This window comes from Alosa alosa, chromosome 7, assembly GCF_017589495.1.
Source record: "Alosa alosa isolate M-15738 ecotype Scorff River chromosome 7, AALO_Geno_1.1, whole genome shotgun sequence".
NCBI classification, from domain to species: Eukaryota; Metazoa; Chordata; class Actinopteri; order Clupeiformes; family Clupeidae; genus Alosa; species Alosa alosa.
Window position 1 is genome coordinate 8,065,511 of NC_063195.1, and position 27,760 is coordinate 8,093,270.

At 42.2% G+C, this 27,760-nt stretch overlaps 2 protein-coding genes across 2 annotated transcripts; one reads left to right on the forward strand and one right to left on the reverse strand.

Moving 5' to 3' along the window:
- Nucleotides 1-3,545: 3,545 nt before the first annotated feature.
- On the reverse strand, nt 3,546-18,227 carry rnaseh2a (ribonuclease H2, subunit A). Its single transcript, XM_048248177.1, has 10 exons — nt 18,206-18,227; nt 15,065-15,196; nt 14,110-14,181; nt 13,817-13,943; nt 11,528-11,615; nt 9,309-9,446; nt 8,044-8,131; nt 7,189-7,312; nt 3,907-3,942; nt 3,546-3,612 (listed from the first exon to the last, which is right to left on the reverse strand). Exons 2-10 carry the CDS (start codon nt 15,189-15,191, stop codon nt 3,546-3,548), a joined length of 867 nt encoding a protein of 288 aa, XP_048104134.1. The 5' UTR covers nt 15,192-15,196; nt 18,206-18,227.
- On the forward strand, nt 16,732-23,420 carry prdx2 (peroxiredoxin 2). Its single transcript, XM_048247146.1, has 6 exons — nt 16,732-16,889; nt 18,260-18,377; nt 19,039-19,192; nt 20,095-20,217; nt 22,331-22,461; nt 22,697-23,420. Exons 2-6 carry the CDS (start codon nt 18,275-18,277, stop codon nt 22,777-22,779), a joined length of 594 nt encoding a protein of 197 aa, XP_048103103.1. The 5' UTR covers nt 16,732-16,889; nt 18,260-18,274; the 3' UTR covers nt 22,780-23,420.
- Nucleotides 23,421-27,760: the final 4,340 nt, after the last annotated feature.

Sequence of the window (27,760 nt, forward strand, 5' to 3'; positions counted from 1 at the left end):
GATAAGGGATCAGATTCCAAAAATAATTTAGTGGAAATGCATGGATTCCAGTTGCTGCTACTGGAAGAAACTGGAATCCATGCATTTCCACTGAATTAATAAAACTAACTAGCGCCAGATTTTGGAGTGCAGGGGACAAGCCGAGATGGGCTATGAGACATACGTTCACACTCGGTATCATGTTTCAATACACTTTAGGTCAATATCACACCGGAATTCTCCTTTAAAATAAAACATCTTGTTACTTTGACTGAGTTTTATAATGTGAATGTGTTATGCTGAGTTTACTATACAGTAGGTGGTTTATATGAGCTGCACTATACATACTGTTTTCTTTTCTTTTTTTCTCCTTACGATGCTCTCTTTTTCTCCCATGCAGCTCAGCTCATCTGGTATACTACCCCACACAAATTGAAGGTCTAACATACTGTTTTGATCCCGTGAGACTAGGTGTCTGCATTTATCCCAATCCATGAATTAGTGAAACACACTCAGTACACAGTGAAGCACACACTAACCCCGGCGCAGTGAGCTGCCTGCAACAACAGCAGGGAGCAGTGAGGGGTTAGGTGCCTTGCTCAAGGGCACTTACCCGACGGTTACAAGTCCGAAGCGCTAACCAGTAGGCCACGGTTGCCCCTAACATGTTTGACTATTGCTCTAACATATTGCTCTCTCTCTCTGTCTAACTCTGTCTGCAGTCATAAACTACCCTACACTGCCCTGCATAACACAATATATCATTTATTCACATTATAATACATTATGTGTTGCATATAATCAAGTGTATTTGGTATATGCTGCAATGTGGCTATTGAGTGATGAGACCAATGTTGTAATTTAATTGTAATATGTACAACACACTAGGAATGCCACTGGTATTGTTATAAACATTGGACAATAACTTCCACCACCATCATCAAACATGTTCTGAATGCCTTTTTTAAAAATCTGATACCACATGGCGCAGTCCACCTTACCATGATCACACAATTCATTATTTACCCACCTCTTATTTACCGTGATTAGAAAATTCATTATTTACCCACCTCTTATTTACCGTGATTAGAAAATTCATTATTTTCCCACCTCTTATTTATCGTGATTAGACAATTCATCGTTTACCCACCTCTTATTTCACCCCTGTATTTGGTGATGCTGCATATGCAATGTGGCTATTGAGACCAATGCTGTAATTTAATTGTAATGTGGAAAACTTTATGTTATATGAGTTAATAGTCTCAGTATCTAATAGACACATCTTGCATTATTATTTTATAATTTATTATTAATCAACTTGGCTGACCTACAGACGTCAGTTATTTTAGGGCCAGTCTCCCCGGAGCAACACAGGGTTAAAAGTGTCTTGCTCAGAGGCACAAAAGTGGGAGCCAGTAATCAAACACACACTTTCTCTCCCTACTGGACGCGAGCCCAGCCACTACACCCCCACCACCCCAAACATAGTGTAGTATGGTGTGTGTGTGTGTATATATACATAGTATTATTATAGGATACCGCACAGTCTAGAGTGCCACACTCTAAGATGTTTGATATATAATATTGTTTGGTTATGAAAGTGTGTGCGTGATGGTACTCCACAGACCTAGTATAATTCGCTGAGTCACTGTGTGTCACGATGACCTAAAGCTGACTCATGGATTCGGTTTCTTCCAGTAGCAGCAACTGGAATCCATGGCCCTGTTGTTTGTATATAATATTGTTTGGATATACCGTGTCACCTGATGCCACTCACAACATGCACAGGAGCCGTTCAGATCACAGTCTAATAATAAAAACAAATAGAGCTCCACAACAACAACAGCAACAAATAGTTATCTGTATGTGACTTGCAAAAATTATAACCAATATTTAAACAACATGGAATAATACCAAATACTGCAATGAGATATTGATTATTGGACTTTGTGATCTTAAGTGTTGGACCGTAAGACACTTGTTATGACACATGGAGTGTACAGTGGACACACAGGTATAGATTATTGGACTGAGCATTAAGGTATTGATTATTGGACTGAGCATTGAGGTATTGATTATTGGACTGAGTATTGATTATTGGACTGAGTATTGAGGTATTGATTATTGGACTGAGAGACTCATATGGTATATCAGAACTCTACTGTATTGGACTGAGAGACTCATATGTTATATCAGAACTCTACTTTCTAAGTCCATGCAGAGGTTGGGGCGTGATTGCGCAACCCTCCATCAGTGAGCCAGCTGGCATACTTAAGGGAGTCACGGCAATTCATGACCTTTCACCTCTGGGGTGACCAGGTCGATGTTGTGCAATGAATTCAGATTAGGAGGCCAAGGGCGGGGTCAACAAGGGTGAGCAACTCAACTCACACCCGCATCCACACAAGCAATCCAACACACACACACACCCACCCACATGCAACCCAACACACCCCACACACTTAGGAGCATAGACACAGACACACACACCAAGACATAATACAAATGAAGTTGCTTTATTACAGAATAGTTTGAACTACAAAAATATACATGGACAATTGAAGACAAGCAGCAAGCTCGCTGGACACATGCATTTAGACCTCAGTCATCCACACCTCTATACATCCCTCATGTGTGTGTGTGTGTGTGTGTGTTGGGTTGCTTGTGTGTGTGTGTGTTGGGTTGCTTGTGTATGTATATGTGTGTGTTGGGTTGCTTGTTTGTGTGTGTGTGTGTGTGTGTGTGTTGGGTTGCTCGTGTATGTATGTGTGTATATACAATATGTGTGTGTTGGGTTGCTTGTTTGTGTGTGTGTGTGTGTGTGTGTGTTGGGTTGCTCGTGTATGTGTGTGTGTATATATATGTGTGTGTTGGGTTGTGTGTGTGTGTGTGTGTGTGTGTTGGGTTGCTCGTATATGTATGTGTTTATATAGTATGTGTGTATATGTGTGTGTGTGTTGGGTTTCTTGTGTTTGTATGTGTGTTAGGTTGCTTGTGTGTGTGTGTGTGTGTGTGTTGGGTTGCTAGTGTGTGTGTGTGTGTGTGTGTGTGTGTGTGTGTGTTGGGTTGCTCGTATATGTATGTGTGTATATACAGTAGTATGTGTGTATATGTGTGTGTGTGTTGGGTTTCTTGTGTTTGTATGTGTGTGTGTGTGTGTGTGTGTGTGTTTATAAAGAGCTGATGTTCTGTAGCCTGTGTTCCGTAAAGAACCTGTGTGCTTCTCTCCCTGCGGCTTTGCCTGCTGCTTGTGTGTGTGTGTGTGTGTGTGTGTGTGTGTGTGTGTGTGTGTTGGGTTGCTAGTGTGTGTGTGTGTGTGTGTGTTGGGTTCCTCGTATATGTATGTGTGTATATACAGTAGTATGTGTGTATATGTGTGTGTGTTGGGTTTCTTGTGTTGTGTGTGTGTGTGTGTGTGTGTTTATAAAGAGCTGATGTTCTGTAGCCTGTGTTCCGTAAAGAACCTGTGTGCTTCTCTCCCTGCGCTGCTGCTTGTGTGTGTGTGTGTGTGTGTGTGTGTGTGTGTGTGTGTGTGTGTTCTGTGCCTGTGTGTGTGTTATTAATTGTTAGTGTGTGTCGTTTATAAAAAGCTGATGTTCTGCCTGCGCTCCGTAAGAGCTGATGTTCTGTAGCCTGTGTTCCGTAAAGAACCTGTGTGCTTCTCTGCCTGCGCTGCTGCTTGTGTGTGTGTGTGTGTGTGTGTGTGTGTTTATAAAGAGCTGATGTTCTGTAGCCTGCGTTCCGTAAAGAACCTGTGTGCTTCTCTCCCTGCGCTGCTGCTATCTCCGCTTGTGTGTGTGTGTGTGTGTGTGTGTGTTTATAAAGAGCTGATGTTCTGAAGTAGGACAACATGGGCTTCTCTCCCTCATTGTTTGTCTGTGTGTGTGTGTGTGTGTGTGTGTGTGTGTGTGTGTGTTTATAAAGAGCTGATGTTCTTCCTCACCATCCTCTTCATCGTCATCCCTTAAACACACACACACACATATGCACACACACACACACACACACACACACACACACACACATACACACAGAGCACACACACGCACAATAAGTAAATGTATAATGTATCTTGCAGCTAATTAAAAAAACATCAATTGACCGAAATCGAAGCCCCTCTTGCTACTCTGAAATCACCGGTGTGGAATTATTTTTTCGTTCATTCATTTGAATGAACACTAACTTACTCAACTTAGCAAGTAAAAAGATGATCTACTTACAGTCCAAATTTACTTTAGGGCATAAAAGGCACAAATGAAGCAGCTAGTATAGCCTAGGTGTAGCCCATTATACACGCACGCACACACACGCACACACGGCACACACACACACACACACACACCACACACACACATAGGGATGGGCATCGTTAAGAAATTATCGATATCGATGCCATTGTCGAGTCTGCTTATCGATGCGATTCCTTATCGATTCCTGTACCATTTGCTGAACACTTATAGGATGGCTTTGAGAGTTGTTGGCTTTGAATGTCTAATTTAAAGTGGTTTTAGAAAATGAATACCAAGGGTAAACTATCAATAGTGTTTCCCCTAAAAACTTTTCCAGCAGCAGTGCTGTTGACCCCCCCCAGAAGATTTTGAAAAAATTACTCCTTAAATGATGACTTCTGGTGGATTTTGTCGAAAGAAATTGACAGATTGAGTTACAAACTATGACAAAAAATAAAGCTTAATCACAGGCCACTGTACAAACTATTACTATTTAGAATGTACAGTGCTGTGCATAAGTTAAGACATGTACCGGTATTTATATAATAACATTTATTTATTTACGATATATGATACATTCACAAAAAACTGATGTCCTTAAAGGCTTGATTTTTCCTCATTTTGATTTATATTCCTCCTTTTAGCCAATTTTATCATGGTGTCTTAACTTTTGCACAGCACTGTATAAACTATATAGACTTCTCTTTCATGTCATTACACTGTATTGGTGCTGTGCAGGTCGAATTGACTGCCTGTCACTTTAAGGCCGTGAGGCTTGCTTGATTCTCACGGTTTTAAGCTAACTTAGTAGCGTTGTTGTGCATGGTGCATAAGGATACAGTATGTGGATGAAATATATTATGTTTTCCATGTCGTTTGGTAAAATAAATGCTCAAAAGCCTAACAACTCGAAGCAAATCTATCTTGGATTATAGGAGATAAGTGTCTTGTATCATTTCTATGATTTTGGTGAGCCCTACAGGAAATTACAAACTATCTCCAGATGTAAATGGTTGCATATCCTATAACCGAAATTCAATTAAACCCACCAATAGGCTAGACCTTAGTTTCACAGCCTAGGTATGTTAGCAACACAGGGCTTGAAAGCATTGACTGTATAACAAACAAAAACAAAACAATGCATGAAATTTATCTGGAATAGGCTAGGCTACTGAAGGTAGGGGCGAGCTACCTCGCTGTCGTGTTTAATTTGGTCCATTGGTTAACATAATGTAGGCTACGTTTTTTTGCACAAAATTGCGTCTGCTGATAAAATTAAACATAAACACAAACAAACGTGATCTCCTGTGGAATCCCTGACTGCGCCTTCAACGTTAGCCTACTATTATTTGTTGACATCAAACCTGAAGGAACTGCAGCTGTTCCCCTTCACTTTGTGTTTTTTTTTTTTTTAATTAGGCAATTGTTTTGCAGCAGCGCTTGAATGGCGCTGCTGACTACATTGTAGGGGAAACACTGCAGAAGTTGAATGCTTTAACATTTTTAAATTCCGCATACTGTGACATCGTGCTGCGACGTGGTTATGGATGTTCGGAATCGTTAGTGGAATCGTTAACGTGTGGATGTGTACGATTCCGATGGTTTGGAACCGGCTCCAAACCGGAAACTGGAACCGATTCCCAAGCCTACACACTAGGGCTTTGACTCCGAACTTCTTTATTCGAATATAATTCGATTATTTTAAAAATTAAAGATATTCGAACGAATTTTAGGGATCTCTTAATATTCGAACCTGTAGCCTATGGAAATATTGTTTTGTAAATGTATTTGGTTGTAGCCTAAACGTTGTTTTCAATTCAGATTCCGAGGTTTTTTTCACGCCTTCTGAAGTGAAATCGCGAGCTCATTAGCAAGGCTATTATTGGCCATCTGGGCTCCTATAGGTTAGCCTCCTGGCTGGTTCGCGCTTAGTGAGCTCAGCTCCCACATAGACATTTTTATTTTAAACTTAACCTTCCTCTGATTTTAATCACCTTAGTTATCAATCAAAGCAAACAGGGAAAATAAATGGCAACACAATCATTAAAAACACTCAAATAAATAAATGTGCAGATAAGTCTGAATGAAAAGCAGCACTGGTTGAAGCCTGGAAATATTGTAAACAAAGTAACGTTAGCTTAATTTGCTAGTTTATCATAGTATATGGTTAGACTGTTCAGTTTCCCCACGTGTGTTTAAGTTTCAAATGAATACTTTTTCTCCTTGGGACAGGCCCGTTTGAGTCTTGGAAAATACTTTTCCATTTGCATTGGGATTGAGATGATTAGAATTTAGCAGTCAATTTGAATGCAGTAGTTTTGAACAAATTCGTGAAGCGTGCTAATGATGCTAACCGGATTTAATAGCAATTTAGCCAGTCGTCTTGCACGATTAATGTTTGGATTACATGTGCATGCTGAGGAGGGATGTGCCTGTTGAGAGGGAGAGAGAGAGTGCACGGGGCAAGGAGAGTCTGTGGTGAGGTAACGTTAGGCCTACTTCTACCGCCTACTCTGGTAGAGTTTGACATTACTACAATGCAAGATATATTTAGCCTATTTTATTTATGGACAACATAAGGCAGGAGGTGTGTGTTGCTTTTAATTATGAATGTTCTATCGAACGTATTTTTTATTGATATCGATTACATGTGCGATACATATCGCTATCATTGTATCGCCCAGCCCTATGCTCAATAATAACAATTTTGACACACGCATAAATACTCAGCCTTTCGTGCACGTAGTCTATTGACATTGACTGATACACTGCCCTCTGGTGGACAGAACAAATAGAACTTAAGTTTGATACCAATATCGGTCTTACTGAAGACATTTAATGGTTAAAATATGATTAATACATATTCGAATATTAATATTAATAAACAAACGAACTTCGAATATGATTTTTGGGCAAAAGTCAAAGCCCTACTACACACACACACACGGCACACACACACACACACGCACAGAGCCCTTACCAGTGGACGGGCAGAGCATTGCTGTCCAGCAGTGTCTGCGCTGTGCTCCAGCTGAAACGCACAAACTGGGGGAAGCCAAACACCGGGTCCAGATACTTCAACAACCAGCTCTTAGTCTTAGGGTCTGGTGCACAGAGAGAGAGACGGAGAGAGAGAGAGAGAGAGAGAGAGAGAGAGAGAGAGAGAGGGAGAGAGAGAGAGATTTAATACAATGAGCTACCTAAGGCCGCATCAAAAACACTTGGCAGCCATTTCTTTTCTTTTTTTCAGCTTTTCAAAAACAAAATGATGAGCACTGTAATAATATAATAAATGCTGAGCTTATGAATGTAACTGTAATGAATGTTAAATAAATACGTACAATAAATAACGCAGTAAAGAGAACCTTGAGCACACCAGACCCTAAAGGTTACATGACAGTCAACACAGCAAAAACTGATATCTAACCAAGTGTTATAATCTTATATTAAGATAAAAAAAAGATCTAGTTGGTATTGTTTTTAGTGTAAAGATACTTACTTTGAGCTTTCTCATACAATTATTTGTCATACAATTAAATCTTCTTGAATTTAGACATAAAACAAGTACAATTATGTGTGCATGGGTTAAGTAAATTTCACTTAATTTAAGATGAATTTACTTACCCCATGGACAGAAATTTTACTTGTTTTGTGTCTTGTTTATATTTTAAAGACAATTAATTGTATGAGAAAGCTCAAAGTAAGTATCTTTACACTAAAAACAATACCAACTAGATATTTTTTATCCTAATATAAGATTATAACACTTGGTTTGCAGTCAAGTAGCTCAGAATCAGGTCAAAGGTCAGGTCAAAGGTCAAAGGTCAGCCCTCACCCCCGGGGTAGCCGGAGCCGTAGTCGCTGTCGACCTCCCCCAGGTCTTCCAGAAACTTCCATCCCTTCACGGCATGGTCTCTGGCCACCTGAAAGGTGAGAGGGAGGCAGACTCAAAAACAAAATCCTTCCCCATGCACACACACACACACACGCAGGCACATGCACATGCACAGACACAGACACAGACACAGACACAGACACAGACCACAGACACACTCACACACACACACAGACACAGACACACATATATATATATATATACGCTCAATCTTTCTGTCTGTGCCAGAAAGCAAGTGGTTTTGATTGTTAACCTGTCTCAATATATGTATGTTACACACATGCACACATGCACGCACACACACACACACACACAGGCACACACAGGCACACACACACACACAGGCACACACACACACACACACACAATTGCCTGGAAATATCCAGACTATCGTACGTACGTTTAATTTGTACAGAGTCTCTGGCAGTTGTCGATAGGGAAACGTTTGCAACACTAACTTTGAAATCATTGGTCCAGCCATACCAATCATATTGATCAGAGATCCGTAACGTTACTTCCTACTTCGCCTAAACTTTACAAACAGACAATAAACAGCATCAACAGTCAGGAAATAATGTATGTGGGTCTACCTTTGCTGTAAATAAATGTCTGCATTTTTCCAACTGCATTTTTTGATGTTTGCAGGCGTTGCTACTTCGGTTTCTCACAATAAGTTTCGGTTTCGTTTTCGCGTTTCCAGTTACGCACTTCTCAGTTACGCGTATTCTCCCATCCCTCCTTCTGTCACACACACAGCACACGTGTCCGTGAGCCCCCATGAGAATCATTTAATCGTGATGCATCGTGATTTTGAATCGAATCAAATCCTTGACATGATAATCGTAATCGAATTGTGAGACCAGTGAACATTCACACCCCTAATAGATACATACAAGCACACACACACACGTATTCACACACATGCACACACACACACACGTATTCACACACATGCACACACACACACACACGTATTCACACACATGCACGCACGCACACGCGCGTATTCACACACACACGCACACACACATATTCACACACACACACACAAACACATATTCACACAAATGCACGCACACACGTATTCACACACATATGCACACACACACGTATTCGCACACACGTATTCACACACACGCACGCACACACACACACACATACACGCGCGCACACACACGCACACACACACACGCACGCACACAGACCTTGGCGCAGATGCTGGCAGCGCTGACGATGGGGAAGAGGGAGTCAGCTTTGGGCCTGACGGTGACCTCCACGCCGGGGAAGCGCTGGGACAGCTTATCCTGGTACTTCTCCGCAGGACCAACGGTGTCTACAAACACCTGCACACACACACACACACACACACACACACACCGTTCATAATATTAAAGAAAGGAAGCACTGGGACAGCTTATCCTGGTACTTCTCCGCAGGACCAACGGTGTCTACAAACACCTGCACACACACACACACACACATAATATTAAAGAAAGGAAGCACTGGGACAGCTTATCCTGGTACTTCATATAATATTAAAGAAAGGAAGTACCGGACAGCTTATCCTGGTACTTCTCCGCAGGGACCAACGGTGTCTACAAACACCTGCACAAAACACACACACACACACACACACACACACACACGCTTCATAATATTAAAGAAAGGAAGCACTGGGACAGCTTATCCTGGTACTTCTCCGCAGGGCCAACGGTGTCTACAAACACCTGCACACACACACACACACGTTCATAATATTAAAGAAAGGAAGCACTGGGACAGCTTATCCTGGTATTTCTCCGCAGGACCAACGGTGTCTACAAACACCTGCATCAATATCATCATCATTCATAATATTAAATAATAATATCACAATGGGACGGCTCCTGGTATTAAAGAAAGGAAGACCAACAGTGTTTACAAACACCTGCACACACACACACACACACTGTATACACACACACACACACACACACACACACGTTCATAATAAAGAAAGAAAGGAAGCACTGGGACAGCTTATCCTGGTACTTCTCCGCAGGGCCAACGGTGTCTACAAACACCTGCACACACACACACACACACACACACACACACACGTTCATAATATTAAAGAAAGGAAGCACTGGGACAGCTTATCCTGGTACTTCTCCGCAGGGCCAACGGTGTCTACAAACACCTGCACACAACAATAATACATCAATAACACACGCTCATAATATTAAAGAAAGGAAGCACTGGGACAGCTTATCCTGGTACTTCTCCGCAGGACCAACGGTGTCTACAAACACCTGCACACACACACACACACACGTTCATAATATTAAAGAAAGGAAGCACTGGGACAGCTTTATCCTTGGTACTTCTCCACACAAATGATTCTCATAATATTAAAGAAAGGAAGCACTGACAGCTTATCCTGGTAATTTCTCCTCAAGAGGGCCAACGTGTCTACAAACACCTGCGCACACACACACACACACACACACACACACACGTTCATAATATTAAAGAAAGGAAGCACTGGGACAGCTTATCCTGGTACTTCTCCGCAGGGCCAACGGTGTCTACAAACACCTGCACACACACACACACACACACACACACACACACACACACACACACTTCATAATATTAAAGAAAGGGCCTGGGACAGCGGTGTCTACAAACACCTGCACACACCGCACACACCGTTCATAATATTAAAGAAAGGAAGCACTGACAGCTTATCCTGGTACTTGCTTCTCCGCAGAATAGCAAACACCTGCACACACACACACACACACACACACACACACACACACACACGTTCATAATATTAAAGAAAGGAAGCACTGGGACAGCTTATCCTGGTACTTCTCCGCAGGGCCAACGGTGTCTACAAACACCTGCACACACACACACACACACACACACACACGCTCATAATATTAAAGAAAGGACACACACTGGGACAGAAGCATCCTGGGACTTCTCCGCAGGGCCAACGGTGTCTACAAACACCTGCACACACACACACACACACACACCGTTCATAATATTAAAGAAAGGAAGCACTGGGACAGCTTATCCTGGTACTTCTCCACAGAAGGTGTCTACATTAAACGGTCACACACACACACACACACCTGCACACACACACACACACACACACACACACGCACACACACACACACACACATAATATTAAAGACACATGCAAACCAACATGTTTGCCAACATGTTTACATACAAACACATCAAGACACCCAACCAGGCTGGTGACTTCAGTCCAGAGAACATGCATGTTATACATGCACATACAAACACACACACACACAAGCTACCTATTACAGCTGAACACTCAGCCAACATAATTTTTACCAGTATACTTCAGAGACACACACACACACACACACACACTCACACTCGAGAGCTGCAGTACCTCTTTGAGCTGCACCCCAGAGTCGAGAGCGTACTGCACCAACCCAATAGCAGCATCATGAGACAGAGCATTCAGGTTGTACTTTGTCCTGAGAGAGAGAGAGAGAGAGAGAGAGAGAGAGAGAGAGTAAGGCTACATCTACACTATGTTGGACACAAATGTATCCGACGCACTTTTGTTATGATTCGCCCTCCCTTCCACATTAGACCATCGTATCGGCCTATCCAAAGCCAAGCAATTTGGATCTTCTGGAGACCCCGAACTCATTTTGCTCCGCAGTGTTATCGGGCGAATGTGGACTGTGTGTTGTGGACTGTGTGTTATCGAATGTGGACTGTGTGCCTGTAGTGTGTTGCGGAACCATCTGAAAGCCCATGTCCCCTTCCCTGATTGGTTGTGTCTGTAGTGTTTCAACCATCTGGCCCATGTGAAAGATGGCCCTGCTGCTTTGATTTCGTGAGAAGTAGCCTACATGTATTCATTTGACAGCCATACAGTGAATGGCAATAGATTAAATATGCCATTTAAAGAAGCTAGACTATTATAGCCTACTGTGTGTATGTGACAAATAAATCCCTCTTGATCAATACGATTACATTGAGCAGTGTGTGTGTGTGTGTGTGTGTGTGTGTGTGTGTGTGTGTGTGTGTGTGTGTGTGTGTGTGTGTGTTTGTGTGTTTGTGTGTGTGTAACTCTGCAGCATGCTGGTGGAGATGGTGTTGTGTGTGTGTGTGTGTGTGTGTGTGTACCTCTGCAGCGTGCTGGTGGAGATGGTGTTGGGGGTGTGTGTGTGTGTGTGTGTACCTCTGCAGCATGCTGGTGGAGATGGTGTTGGGTGTGTGTGTGTGTGTGTGTGTGTACCTCTGCAGCATACTGGTGGAGGTGGTGTTGGGTGTGTGTGTGTGTGTGTGTGTGTGCTGTGTGTGTGTGTGTACCTCTGCAGCATACTGGTGGAGGTGGTGTTGGGTGTGTGTGTGTGTACCTCTGCAGCGTGCTGGTGGAGATGGTGTTGGGTGGGTGTGTGTGTGTGTGTGTGTGTGTGTACCTCTGCAGCATACTGGTGGAGGTGGTGTTGGGGATGTGTGTGTGTGTGTCGTGTGTGTACCTCTGCAGCATACTGGTGGAGATGGTGTTGGGGGGGGGTGTGTGTGTGTGTGTGTGTGTGTGTGTGTGTGTGTGTACCTCTGCAGCATACTGGTGGAGGTGGTGTTGGGTGTGTGTGTGTGTGTGTACCTCTGGAGCATGCTGGTGGTGATGGTGTTGGGTTTGGGTGGGTGTGTGCGTGTGTGTGTGTGTGTGTGTGTGTGTGTGTGTACCTCTGCAGCATACTGGTGGAGGTGGTGTTGGGGGGTGTGTGTGTGTGTGTGTGTGTGTGTGTGTGTGTTGTCACTTTACGTTCGAAAATCGATTGCACAATCGATTGGACCAACCAACACAAGTTTCGAAAACTAAAATAGGGAATCGATTTTAACCAAATATGTACACTATTAATTTTAAACAAATTAAACCAATGAAAAAGATACATGTAACAAAACTCAGGAACAAGAAGAATTCCGAAGTGCAGTAAGCATTGCGAAAGCTAAAAAGAAAATTCCCACCAATTTTACGCACCGGAAACAGCCTTTTCAATCGGCTGCTGTGCTGCTGGTGTTTTGCCAAAAAATTGAGGACAACACGATCAACCTGTGCGACATGAGAGATACGAGTGATGGGCCCTAATAACTTTTGGGTATATCAAACTATGGAGAAGGACAAAGCGGTATGCAAACTGTGCAGTCGTAAGTTCTCTCGTGAGGCTTAAATTTGTTTGACATTTCTAATTGTAAACGCAGCCACGTTGAAGCATGCAGTAAAGTTTTTCACTGATGTTATGGCAGTCCACTCTGCTTATTGTTTTTTCGAGAATGTTGCACTCCTGTTTGTCATTGTGCGCGAAACTTCACGCCATTGTGCAACTTCAAGCGCCCCCTTTACGTTCGTCCTAATGCCTGTTAGTTGTTCGTGGATTGTCCTATATTTGGCGTTGAAAATTGAAACGTCTTTAGACATGAAAATCGATTTTACAATCGATTCAATGAACAATTATGTCTCAAGAATCTAACAGGATTTTTTCATAAAAGTGACAGCCCTAGTGTGTGTGTCTGTGTGTGTGTGTGTGTGTGTACCTCTGCAGCATACTGGTGGAGATGGTGTTGGGTGTGTGTGTGTGTGTGTGTGTGTGTGTACCTCTGCAGCATGCTGGTGGAGATGGTGTTGTGTGTGTGTGTGTGTGTGTGTGTGTGTGTGTACCTCTGCAGCATGCTGGTGGAGATAGTGTTGGGTGAGAGCACCTGTAGTGTCCAGCCCACAAAGCTCTTGGCCTCATCCAGCTTCTTAAACAGACTCTCCCTCTGCTCCTCTGTCAGAGTCTTAGAGTCTAGAAAACAAACAAACAAACAAATAATCCCTCCTCTCTCCTCTCCGTCTTGGAGTTGGGAAACATACACACGATCAAGCAACACATACACACACGATCAAGCAACACATACACACACGATCAAGCAACACATACACAATAACCAATCAGACAGTTGGCAACAGACCTGCTACTTTCAGGCCCTTGAGGTCCTCTTTCTTCGACACAGGACAGAAACATATCCCGTAAACCATGGGCCCTGAGAACCAGACAAACAGCAATATAAATGCGTGTATTGATGTTAACATATACTGTACACAGTAATATTAATACGTGTATTGATGTTAACACAGAGGTGGGCAAACTGCGGCCCGTGGGCACATCATCTAACCAAGCACTTTCATCCGCCCGCCGAGCATTTAATTTAGTTATCAGGCTGCTCGCTATTTTTTTTTTCCTTTGGCGATAGAGACGACGTTGGTTAGCTTTTACTGCAAACTGCTTTTCACTCTCCTTAGATAACGTTTACAATGTCAATGTCAAAACATCATGTTAAATAGAGATAACATCATGTTAAACTAAGTTAACTCTTAGTTATCTCCTTTGCAGCAGATCTAACGTGAACATTATGCAATCCATTTAATTGGGAACGCATCTGCACTCACGAGAGGGAGAGAGCCGCAGGTTCCAGCTCGCTTGTGATTGTTGATAATTGATATCTCCTTCTTATAAGAAGTTAGTTGTTAGTTGTTTGTGGATTGTCCTATATTTGGCGTTGAAAATTGAAACGTCTTTAGACATGAAATTGTCTTTTTGTGGGTCCATTGCGTCGCGTTGCTCCAGTCGCTCGTGTTGAGAAGTTCAACTTTTGCTGCACCGACGGACAACAACAGACGGCACCAGCCAATCAAATTACAGTTATACCTTAAGTCATTTGCATAGCTACAGTCGGGAACACCCACTGGCATGCGATGATGGAACGCAACTGTGTGTGGAAGCCGTAACCCTTCACCAAGGGTCACCAAAAAATAAAACATCTTAACCTTAATCAAAATATGTTTAGTTAGCGTGGACAGACAACTGGCTATCAAAGCGTTTCCGACAGTTAAACACACGATAATGCAACATGGTGGCCAACCGACCCAACACCGGTCCGCGGCCAGCTTCATCGATGCCCAGGCAGCAGTCTTCGGTTTTGCATATGTCGGGTATCGGGGAAGACAGGCGGCAGCTGACAGTGTTGTCTTCTTCAAACTGACTGAGATCCATGGTGGCTGACAATGAAAGTTAAAGACATAGATGCTTACCGTTACCTTTAGATCACAGTCAGACAACATGCAGCAAGTTAGGGTGAAATACCTCACAAACTGTTCATGCATCGGTAGCCTACAACAAGCGGTTCCTGAGTAGCCCGGTTTTAAAATAGCAACAGATTTCAACATGGTCTCCAACTTTGGGCCAAAATTATAATGTAGGCCTAATCTCTAAAGTAGGCCTAATGTAAACTATTTATGGCAGTAGGGCCTACAAACATTTTTGTAAATTGCTCAACCAGAGTAGGCCTATCTCATTATCATGGTTCTCATATTACCAGATTCCAGACAATTCCACACAAAATATGAATATACATTTCTATTGGCATGCTTCCTAGTGACATTGATATAAAATATAAAGAAAAAAAATCATGAGACACAAATGATTCATGATCATACTTTCCTAGATATGGGTATAGCCCACTGTCTTGAAAAGGGAAGATATGCCTAGATGGTGTTCACAATGACCCAAGAAAACTAGTTTATATCAGCTTAACTAGCTAAATAGCAGGTGACCACTAGGCTGCTGTATAATTTCATGGAGTGCTGAATATGTAGCCAACACTATTTTGGACCATTTCTGAATTGTGAAACTGTGAAGAAAATATGCTTTGTGGTTGTGAACTTCACATCACATGCCACCTGTGTGTGCATGGTTAAAATTCTGAAGAGCAAGTTTTGGACAAGTACAGCACAAATATTTCCATCCATAGATAAAAAATAATGAAGTATAACATCTGAGTTTCTTTTCAAAGTGCACCAGATTGATACACCAGTGCAGCTCTAGGTCTAGTGACGCCCCTGGGACAGTTTCCCAGTTTTAAGTTTACAAAGATTAAAAAATTATATGTTTTGTTGGTATTTACGCTTCTCAACTGAAAATGTCCCCGGATTTTGTCTCAGAAATCTGGTCACTAAACAAATTGAGGCCTACACGAAGCTGTGAATACCTGTTTGCAGATCTGTGCTACTGATTACAAAGTATTAACATTTAGGCAACAATGTTATTATAAGAGATTCAATGACGTTAACTACTCTAAATATAGCTAGCTAGTTAACTAGCAATTATGGCTAAACTCAACAGACAAGTTACATTTATAAGCAAACGAGAGCGTTTGATTCGTTATTCTCTTGACGCATTCTGTGAGGGGATTATTATCTGTTACATATGTTTAAAGTTAATCTGCTATTGCACAGGTTCCTATTAAACATTATATAGTCTGCATGAAACCGACATGAAACTCACCCCGACCAGCGTCTGTCTGTCAACTACATTTGGCGCCAGTACGACGTCAAAATGACATTTAACCCGACCCATTGCCTTATGGGAAATGAATTTCACACTGTAGTTTACCAACCCAACTGAATTGCATGCATAACATTTTAAATAAAATACAAGGAACATGTCATATTAATATCGATATGTACCAAAATATAAGTCAACGTTTGTTTTATTTGTTTCAAACATCTCTAAACGAAGCTCATAGCATACAACTCTCGCTCCGCCTTCTGAGTGACGCCCTCTTGGCTTGTGCTCCCCAGTCAAACTGAGAGACACAATAAACTTCCTTCGCCGGGTGCGCTTCAAAAGAGTCTGGTGGTAACCTGCGTCTTCTCAATCTGCTTTCTGTCTTTTCTGCGGGAACAAAACCCCGTAAGTCCTGAACATTATTATGCCTGCCATAGACTGCTTGCATCTTGGGTACATAATTATTTTTAAGGGCAAAATGTTCTGTTTGTGTATGCTTTTCGACAATCTTGATTTCGCTAACACAAAAGACCACGCATGTTCAGGTCATGCTATCCTATGCAACAGTCAAGTTCACGTTAGCTAGTTTGCTGGCGCAGATATGCCCTCGTATCGTCTATAGTGTTTGATTTAGAGATTGGTAGCCAGTGTGCTGCATTCAACATTTTAAGGTGGTGATATAGTTATTTAAAGTTTGTACAATCTTGACTTATCAAGTCATACCGGCCGCACATTGTTGCAGCGCTGGTGCAGACAGCTAGCTAGTTTATCTTACTTGTTAGCTTAGCCTCCGGTGAGTTAGCCATATTGAGGTTGACGTTAACTTGCTATTCGCCTGGTGAAATGCCCCTGCGGAACATTTATCAGTTATTTTGGCATGCAGGGATTGTTTTAAATGTGTTGTAGTCTGCAACGATCGATGCATTTGCTTATAAAATGCAAAACTGGTCTATTCCACTACGTCCTTTGTGCAGTGGGACTAGCGTTACGAATGAATTATGTTAGGTTACGTTATGAAAGTCTTTTGGTGAGCATTGATTCTTGAAGCCTAGTCAACGAACTGTTTGTCTAACGTGCAAAGTCCTCTGTACCTCAAGGGCTGGTCTTTGCCTACTTAGCTGTGACGACAGAGCAAGGTGTTTAATCCACATTTACTTGTCAATTAAAATAATTGAGCAAGCACTTAACCAGCCGCAGGGTGTTGATTTAAAAAAAAATATTAACCATCAAGGAATCCCCAATTTGCCGCTTTCAAATATGATATGTAGACATTTCTAACGTTAGTGAAAACTTAGAGTGACAAAACAGAAATGTATTTATGTATTTATTGAACGGATTATCGCAATATGAATGAGGAGGGGTACTACTAGGCCTTGTGTTAAGAAATTGCCTGAAATCCTTCAAAAGCCCATTGTTCCCCGTAAGCTTATCGACCCACTGACGTTCATGTGACTGGGTGTGAGAAGGCGAGGGGGGAAGTTTCTAGAAGAAGCAATGTTGGCTATTCAACATCCAGCCTCTAGGTTGCCTTGGAAATGGTGTCGTCTTTTCTTTTTTTTCATGTAGACTTGAAGAAAATGGCAACAAAGGCCCCGTTTCAGACGTTTTTTTTTTTTTTTTGCTCTCTTCACACTGGCGCCTAAAGGTGGTTGCCTTGTGAACAAGCAGTGAGTGAGTGAGTTGGGCAGAGATCCCACAGTGTTTCATGTGTAGTGTAATACTTGCTGGCGGCTGCCTGGGTTGTGATGTAAATGTCCGTTTCTCTCTGTCTGCAGTGACGTCTGTCCAACATGTCCTCTGGAAACGCTAAGATCGGCCAGCCTGCGCCCCAGTTCAAGGCTACCGCCGTGGTGGACGGCCAGTTTAAGGACATCCAGCTGTCCGAGTACAGAGGTGCGTACAGACCGCCGCCGACGTACGTGCGCGCGTGTGTGTGTGTGTTTGTGTGTGTGTGGTGATGGGGTGGTACAGTCAGTCACTCCCTATGGATTTTAGAGAGAGATAATTCATTATATTCAGTTAAACCAATGCTGGCAAAATCCATAGCCCAGGACTGTAGCAGATCCTAGCACTAAATCCATAGCCCAGGACTGTAGCAGATCCTAGCACTAAATCCATAGGGACTGTAGCAGATCCTAGCACTAAATCCATAGCCTAGGACTGTAGCAGATCCTAGCACTAAATCCATAGTCACTCCCTATAGGCAGATGCAATGCACGTTATTCAGTCAAACCAACGTTGACTGCTGAAACGGAGGGAAAAAAATAACAATCATTTGAATATATACATGTCAGGTGAAAATACACCAACGCACAGACACAGACGCACACATAGACAGCTTCTCATGCCTCTCTTCCCTAATCTCTCTCTCTCTCTCTCCCTCTCGTGTGTTTGTCTCTCTCTCTTTCTCTCTCTCTTTTGTGTGTTCGTCTCTCTCGTTCTCTCTCTCTCTTGTGCTCTCTCTCTCTCTCTCTCGTTCTCTCTTTCTTGTGTGTTTGTCTCTCTCTCTCTCTCTCTCTCTCTCTCTCTCTCTCTCTCTCTCGTGTGTGCGTAGGGAAGTACGTGGTTCTGTTCTTCTACCCTCTGGACTTCACATTCGTGTGTCCCACGGAGATCATCGCCTTCAGCGAGCGTGCCGGAGAGTTCCGCAAGACCGGCTGCGAGCTCATCGCCTGCTCCACCGACTCCCACTTCAGCCACTTGGCCTGGTGTGTGTGTGTGTGAGTGTGTGTGAGTGGGCACAAGATCAGCTGCTCTCACTTCAGCCACCTGGTGTGTGTGTGTGCGTGTGCGCCAATCCAGGCTCTTTCTGTTAAGTGGCACTTTCATTAGCAACGTTGATGGAACACCACCTGGGTTAGACAACACTGATCTCTTGCAAAACTGAAGCCATCCTTCTGTTGTATAAAAGCTGGGTTGTCAAGTGATCCATCCGGACACACACATATTTTTCCTGTGTGGACAGTCAGACAAGGGTCACTATCTATTGTTACACGTTCTAGAAGAGTCCACAGACTAGTGAAGACAGACTGAAGTGTACACACACACACACACGTGGCTGTTGCACGCTTAGACTTTGACTAAGGTTATCAGCCGCGGAGCCCCTTCCCAGGCCTGTGTGCAGTGTGGTGATAAGGTGACGGTTAGCCTCGTGAAGAGACACAGCCAGGCCCCGATACCGCCAGAACAACGGTCACTACGAGAGCGCTCACTCGGAGGATTCCGAATTCAAACCTGCAACGGTCGCTCAGAGAGCGCTCACTCTCGGAACTCCGAGAGATACATATTAAAACCTGCCAGAGCAACGGTCACTCAGAGAGATTCGAGAGAGAGAGAGAGAGAGATATCCCCCAGTGTGTGCGTACGCATACCACAGAGAGCAAGAGAGAGACACAGCTCCAAACCCACTAGACACATGCCCAGGTCAACAATGAATGGTCAGGTGGGGTCTTAACCGATGTCCTCAAGTATCGCGTGTGCAGAATTGTTCAGATGGCATCTGCTCAAGTTTATGATCATATTCTTGTGATATTACCCCCCCCTTTGTCTCTCTCTCTCTCTCTCTCTCTCTCTCTCTCTCTCTCTCTCTCTCTCTCTCTCTCTCTCTCAGGATCAACACCCCCCGTAAGCAGGGTGGTCTGGGTAAGATGGACATCCCTCTGGTGGCTGACCTGAACCATGCCATCTGCCAGGACTACGGTGTCCTCAAGGAGGGCGAAGGCATCGCCTACAGGTTAGGACCCCCACCATCCACCACAGATGTTGTGTTAGCCCAATATATTAACTAGGGGTGTGAATCTCTCATGTAAAAGACGATACGATTCACATCTAGATACATGGGCACGATTTGATACAAGAAAAGATACATGTTCATAAAAAACGATTTGGTTCGATGCAGTTGAAGAATGGAAAGCATTCTGAAAGATTTTTTATCATTTGCTTAAGGCGCACATTCATTTTATATTATCAATTATCATGGTCATGTCAATTAGGCAAAAAAATGTGTGAATATGATTATCTAAACTGAGGTTTGTATCATACTGTATTGAAATGAAAAAAGAATAGTCTACATTTCAGTCAAACACTGCAGCAAAATACAACATAAAAATACATTTTTATAGAGTTATATCTGATTGTTTTCAAGGAGCTGTAGCCTATTGTTGAGGTAAGACAATACCGAAATAAAATAAAACAGTGCTTAAGACAATCTTGGCCTTTTCTCAGATAGCCTACAAGAACAAAATAGGCCTAGCCTACATATCAATGAACTGGGCCTATTTTGTTCCAAGTCTGAGTGAATATGAACTAAATAATAATAATTTGTGCATCGTTTTAGCAGCAAAGGCCAAATTATTCTTTAACATTAAGGAAATCCCTTCATCAAACGTAAGGCTACTCTACAGACTATCGTTGACGTTTAGGAATGCTATAGTAGGCTAAGTGTTTAATTTCGCACTGGATTTTGAAAAACAAAAGAGTAAAAATTGTCAAAGAAACGACCGAGTGCGAGTTGTCACGTGCTTAAGTTGCAGTAGATGTATGGGTAATGAAGTCCTTTGACAACTTTGGGCAGTGAGTGTAGCCCAAAACAAACTTCATTACCCACAAATCCGTGCCACGTGTGGAAGTGGGATGAACGCGCTGCTTGCAACGTAAATTAGAGTCTGAGCGAGCAGAAAAGGTTGTGAACCGATTCGTAACAAGTTAATCGATATAACGACCGGTTCATTTCAGTTTTATTCCGATACGGGGCTTAACATATCGATGTAGCCGTATCTTACACGTTAAAAACGGATACCGATACGTATCGGTTAATCTTTACACCCCTAATATTAACCTACAGGTTAGGACCCACACCATCCACAACAGAGATTGTGTTAGCCCAATATATTAATATATTAACCTTCAGGTTAGGACCCCATCATCCACCACAGAGATTGTGTTAGCCCAATATATTAACCTCCAGTTAGGACCCCATCATCCACCACAGAGGTTGCGTTAGCCCAATAGTTTCTGTCATTGACAAACAATAATGGGGAGAAATGTGAAGGGTGTGCATCATTTTCACAGATTAGAACTCTGATGCATCATTTTCACAGATTAGAACTCTGATGCATTATTTTCACAGATTAGAACTCTGATGGCGCTTACAACCACTGGTGTTCTGAATAAAATTAGAAGTTGATTAGTCCCATGTCTCTTCTGATCAACTCTCACTAACTGACAAAACATCTGACTGACAAACTGACAAAGTCATGAGCTAAAGTTAACATCCCTGTGTTGAAACAAATTCATATCTAGGTATGACTGCTTCACAGTATTTTCCCAGGCCACAGGTGATTTTCACTTAGATTTGGGATATTAGACTTATCTTTTAAATTTAAATTATGTATTTGTTATAGTAATGTCTTGTGTCTATCTATCATTCATTCATTCATTCATTCATTCATTCATTCATTCAGCTTCCATGCCCTTGGGCCCACATCATTCTGAGGAGGATCCGTGTGCGTTGTGTCCCTTGGTATAAAAACTTACAGCAAATAACTGTAAATAGACATAAAAACGTAAATGGAAATAGAACGGAGGTCATCTGCTTGCTGGGTCTAGGGTCATGGATTCTGGGCTCGGTGGGTGTGGGATGTGGTGTGAGCGTGTGCATTTAGTGTTCTTGTTAAAGGAGTGGGACTATAGTGCCTGAATTCAGGTGTGTCCCCAGACCCTATAAGATCTGAAAATGGATCATTTCAAAAGTGTTTTTATTTTCGCTTTTCCCTAGTTTCTGATTATTTCAGGCACAGGAAGTACAATTATGTTCAGAGATCCCCAATTTTCTCTCTCTCTCTCAGGGGGCTGTTTGTGATTGACGATAAGGGCATCCTGCGCCAGATCACCATTAATGACCTGCCTGTGGGCCGCTCTGTGGATGAGACCCTGCGCCTGGTGCAAGCCTTCCAGCACACCGACAAACACGGAGAAGGTGTGTGTCTGAGCTTGTGTGTGTGTGTGTGTGTGGTCATGCCAATGAAGCAAAGTGCTCTGTACTGTGTGTGTGCTTGTGACATACTGAACGTGACACCAGTTGTGTTTACTCTATATCAGAACATTCCAAGAAGGTAAAACTGCCGATTTTAGTTTAGAAGCACTGGGGGGCGTGTGTGTGTGTGTGTGTGTGTACACGTCTGTTCTAACGCTGCCGCCTCTGTCATCCTCAGTGTGCCCAGCCGGTTGGAAGCCTGGCAGTGACACAATCATCCCAGACGTCGCCAAGAGCAAGGAGTTCTTCTCCAAGCAGTAAACCGCCCTGAGCAGCACTGGCCTGAGCTCCCGAAGCACTTATCCCACACACCCACACACACACACACACACACACGCAGTACTAAACACTAAAACACATGCTAACTACAAACCTCTTACACACACGCATACACGCACAAACGCTTCCCAGGTTCTCAAAGCACTTGTTGTAGACTCGTAGGAAAGGAGTGGTGGCTGCAGAGGTCAGACGGGTCGTTTAGCGGCTGAGCGGCCCTCCCTGATTGGCTAATTTTAGCGGCTAAATTGAGGCTAGTCTGGCCTCCTCCCTCCGCAATCACCCTCTTGCTCACTCGGAGTTGTGACCTCTCCTCTCCTCTGCTGTTTTTCTTCTCTGTACTTCTCTTTCTGGTATTCCTTTAAAAGTAGCCTTAAGCTGTACGCCGTAGTCCAGAGCACTGAACATCGTGTGTGTGTGTGTGTGTCTGACCCTTTTTCTTTCTTTTTTTTCTGTCTTTCTTTCTTCCTCTCTCAGTTGTTCTCTGACTGACTGACTGATTAGGAAGTTTAAAAAAGACAAGTCAAAAAAGTATTTTGTACCTTGCAAATGTTGTGGAGTCTGAACAACCAGGACTATGCGTTTGCAGTGTGTTGTAGACAAATAAACCCAATGGTGTTGAACAACCAGGACTATGCGTTTGCAGTGTGTTGTAGACAAATAAACCCAATGGTGTTGAACAACCAGGACTACGTGTTTGCAGTTTGTTGTAGCATTTTGAAAACTTACAGCCTCTCAAAATATGTTATTAGAATGTTTGCGAAAGTTCTGCACTATGATGTGCCAATCGCGCTCAGAGATTTTCCCCAGACTATGTAAAGAACTAAAGAACTATATATTGTTTGCGTAGAATTCTAGAAGGAACCAGGAAAATTATTCACTCCTCAACAGGTTATAGCATTTTGAACTCGCAACCCTTACAGCCTGGTCACTTATTAGTGGATGTCAGTTATGTCTTTGAGGCTTCAGGGCTTAGACCTTAGGGATGAGAACGGGATGCAGCCCATCTCTGATAGACCGTACAGTATTTCCCACAGAATTACTTTCTATTTGTGGTCGTAGGTGACGGGGGTGTTCACAGTTTTGAACAAATTTGGGCAACATGGTTCTGATATCCAGATTTAATCACGATTTAGCCAGTCGTCTTCTATGCCAACATATAGATTCTGTGCATGCAGGCGAGGCTGTGCAAAGGGACACATAGCTTTACAATGACGGGATCCAATTTAAGTAGTGCAATATAGAAGATCATTGCGTGGTGGTCAGTGTTTATATTGTGGTGGGCCGCCACAAATAAGTCAATGTATGGGAGACACTGCCGTAATCTTCAGGCCGTGTTTCCCATACATTTACTTATTTGTGGCGGCCCACCACAATATCAACACTGACCACCACGCAATTTGGGAGAAGACAAGAAAAGCTGCTGTGTCTAACTCTCATTTCACCTGTCTTTCAGGATGACTTTTCTCTGATGGACCATAATCTTCAGGCCGAATATTTCAATCTGAAAAAAAAACAAACAGTGGTTCTGTGGTTATCGTGATGTCACGTGTCATGAGTGTCTCGGAAAAGTTCAATTTCCCAGCCTAAGTCATCAAATTCATAATGGTTATGATTTATAATTTGTTTGCAAAGCTCTGCTGTGTTACTCCACCACTGCAGTAAATGAGTGGGTGAATTTCCAGTAAACAATTTTGTGAACAGTCATGGGAATTTCATTAAGGGTACTTACATTTTTATTTAATATGTATGTCAATAAACATTGTTTGGGATCCCTCGGTTTGTATTACTGGGTTTTTGCTACTGCATTTGTTACATGTCCCAAGTGTGGAACTGATGTAACAAAGATATAAAAAAAATTTTTAAAAAAGTATCCTGTAAGACAGGTGAAATAAAAGGAGATTTAGACGCCGCAGCTTTCCATGTTTTCTCCCAAATTGCATCTTGTTTATTTATTCAGAGTAAATCACAAAATATCTGCATTCATTGTTTTGTTCAAGTCCCAGTGTGGTGTACAATATACATTTAACATTTATAATATATAAATATATAGTCTACTATTATTATCATATCCAATGCATACATAAACAATTCATACAAAACATTGCTATATTGCCATTTCCCAAAATAACACTATCACATATCATATACTCTATATAAGTCTATATTCACATTCCAACATATCAGTTATAGCATTTGATTACTGGCAAAGGCTACAAGACATAAGCATCACTTTAAATTACTTAAACTAAACAGCAATGACCATTTACAAAACCATTTGTAAACCCTGTGTGTGTGGACTAATTCATACTTATTCAAGTTGGCAAAAATGACCGTTTCTAAAAACCAGTGTGAACTTATACATTCTCATTAATGTTGGCAAAATAACCATTTCTAAAACCAGAGGCAGACAGAGTACACAGCTTCATTACTTGAGTAAAAGTACAGATACCCTTTGCTAAATTTTACTCAAGTAAAAGTACAACAGTCAGATGTCTACTTAAGTAAAAGTACTTGAGTATCAAGAGTACAAGAGTAGCCTACATTTTCTAAATATTGCATTACTACTGCCACAGTGCTTACATTTATGTACAGAAACGTCCTACATGGAGAAAATGTTAATGTTAGTACCTTGGAGAATGTAAAAGGAATTGAAAGTAAAATCAAGTCATTTTCATCCATTTTTACCATGTTGCCAAGGATGGGCAGTATTTCTAATACATGTATTTCAAATACAAAATACTATTTTGTAATTGAAACACTTGAAGCGAAAACTATCATTAACTTGTTCAGAAAATTTAAATAGTCTGGCGAGGTGGGGCCACGGGTTGGCACATTCCCAGGATGGACCTGCTGCGTCTTCATCCATTGTTTCGTCCATGGTTTCGTCTCTTATCTAAATCTGATGGAGTTGACTTTAGCGGAAAGCTGAAGGTGATTGCTGATAGGCTGTCCCAATCAGTGGCGCCTGCACAGTCCAATCACGTTTGAGAGGGAAACAACAAATTGAGCGTTTCCGAGATTTTTATTTTTTTCCTTTTTTTAAACATAGTAATAATAGTACTAATAAATAATGAATAACAAATTAATGTTAATAATAGTAAAATGTTAATAGCTAAATAACATAAATAATAATAACAACATTTTACTGTAATACTGTGGCTTATTAATGGAATATTGGCTCCTGGAGGCTGACGTTGGCTTGGTGATGCAGGAAACGGCTCTAGTACCAACCAAGTGTTTTGTTATGGCCATTATTAGTACTATAATAATAACTAGATGTACCGCAGAGTCAAAATATGACCGCCGCCCAGTCCAGCACATTTTTTCCACAAAAAGAAATCACGCTGAAAGGCCTATATGATTCTGTCTCACTAAATTGCATTATCCACACTCAATTCTCACTGGTATCTGCTAGACAGCAAGTACCAAAACATGATTAGTTCATAGATTTCACATGTAAAATTCATTTTATACAACCCCACCTCCATCTTGCCTGTTCATAATTCTGAGAAATTCTTGATTGTTTGTGTTATGTTTATGTTATGTGTGTGTGTGTGTGTGTGTGTGTGTGTGTGTGTGTGTGTGTGTGTGTGTGTGTGCTTGTGTGTGTGCCTGTGTATGTGCCTGTGCATGCAAGCGTACATATGTCTACTGTGTGAGTATGTGTCATACATATGATTACTGTGAATGTATGTGTGTGTGTGTATCTGTGCACATGTGTGCACATGAAATGGGTTAACATGACCCCTGGAGGCCACCTACAGGCCAGTTGGTGTATAGTAACATAAATTAATTTATTGTGTGGCCCCCCATGAACGGAATTCCACAAAACTTGGCGTGCATACAGAGGGTGTCATAATGATCCTACACTTCCAATTTCGTGCAGTTTTGACTATGTTAGGTCACAGATACCTTCAATTACAGCACCTCATTTTTACTTTTTTGTGTTTAACTAGGTGGCGCTATACATGAAATGAGTGATTATGGAATGGGTTGACATGACCCCTTGAGATCAACATACAAAAAAAAAATGGGCCTCCTAAACCCTACGGTTTTCGAGATATTCACAGAAAACTGTGTCTGCCCTACCCTCTTTTCGGGGGGTCCAGTCCAGCTACAGATCAAAACGAAAAACGATGGTTCCATGCTATCCATGTGGGGTTACATGCCCACCAAGTTTTGTGTACCCCGGTCTTTCAGTGTCCCGGAATCCTTGTTGGTGTCACGGTCACTAAATGTACACATAAATTATTTTATTGTAAGGCCCCCCATGAACGAAAGTTCACAAAACTTGGCATGCATTCGGAGGGTGTCATAATGATCCTACACTTTTAATTGCGTGCAGTTTTGACCATGTCAGCCAGATATATTGTGATGAAAACACCTAATTTTTTGCTTTTTAATTTTTAACTAGGTGGCACTATACATGAAATAAGTGGTAATGGGATGGGTTGACATGCCCCCTTAAGACCAACATACAAAAAAAAAAGTGGACCTCCTAGGCCCTACGGTTCTCGAGATATTCACAGAAAACTATCTCCGGCCACCTACAGGCCAGTTGGTGTATAGTAACATAAATTAATTTATTGTGTGGCCCCCCATGAACGGAATTCCACGAAACTTGGCGTGCATGGCACGCATTCAGAGCGTGTCATAATGATCCTACACTTCCAATTTCGTGCAGTTTTGACTATGTTAGGTCACAGATACCTGCGATTACAACACCTCATTTTTACTTTTTTTGTGTTTAACTAGGTGGCTATACATGAAATGAGTGGTTATGGAATGGGTTGACATGGCCCCTTGAGATCAACATACAAAAAAAATGGTCCTCCTAAACCTTACAGTTCTTGAGATATTCACAGAAAACTGTGTCTGCCCTACCCTCCTTTCGGGGGGTGCAGTCCAGCGGGGGGGGGCTACAGATCAAAACGAAAAACGATGGTTCCATGCTATCCATATG

Bases quoted from the DNA above. Each gene is read 5' to 3' on its own strand.
- rnaseh2a (XM_048248177.1), bottom strand. From the start codon at position 15,191: ATGGATCTCAGTCAGTTTGAAGAAGACAACACTGTCAGCTGCCGCCTG. The intron at 14,182-15,064 runs GTCGGTTGGCCA...TCTGGTTCTCAG, and splicing joins TGGCCGCGGACCGGTGTTGG to GGCCCATGGTTTACGGGATA. The intron at 8,132-9,308 runs GTCTGTGTGCGT...CTCACCTTTCAG, and splicing joins CTGCCAGCATCTGCGCCAAG to GTGGCCAGAGACCATGCCGT.
- prdx2 (XM_048247146.1), top strand. From the start codon at position 18,275: ATGTCCTCTGGAAACGCTAAGATCGGCCAGCCTGCGCCCCAGTTCAAG. The intron at 20,218-22,330 runs GTTAGGACCCCC...TCTCTCTCTCAG, and splicing joins GGCGAAGGCATCGCCTACAG to GGGGCTGTTTGTGATTGACG. The intron at 22,462-22,696 runs GTGTGTGTCTGA...TGTCATCCTCAG, and splicing joins CACCGACAAACACGGAGAAG to TGTGCCCAGCCGGTTGGAAG.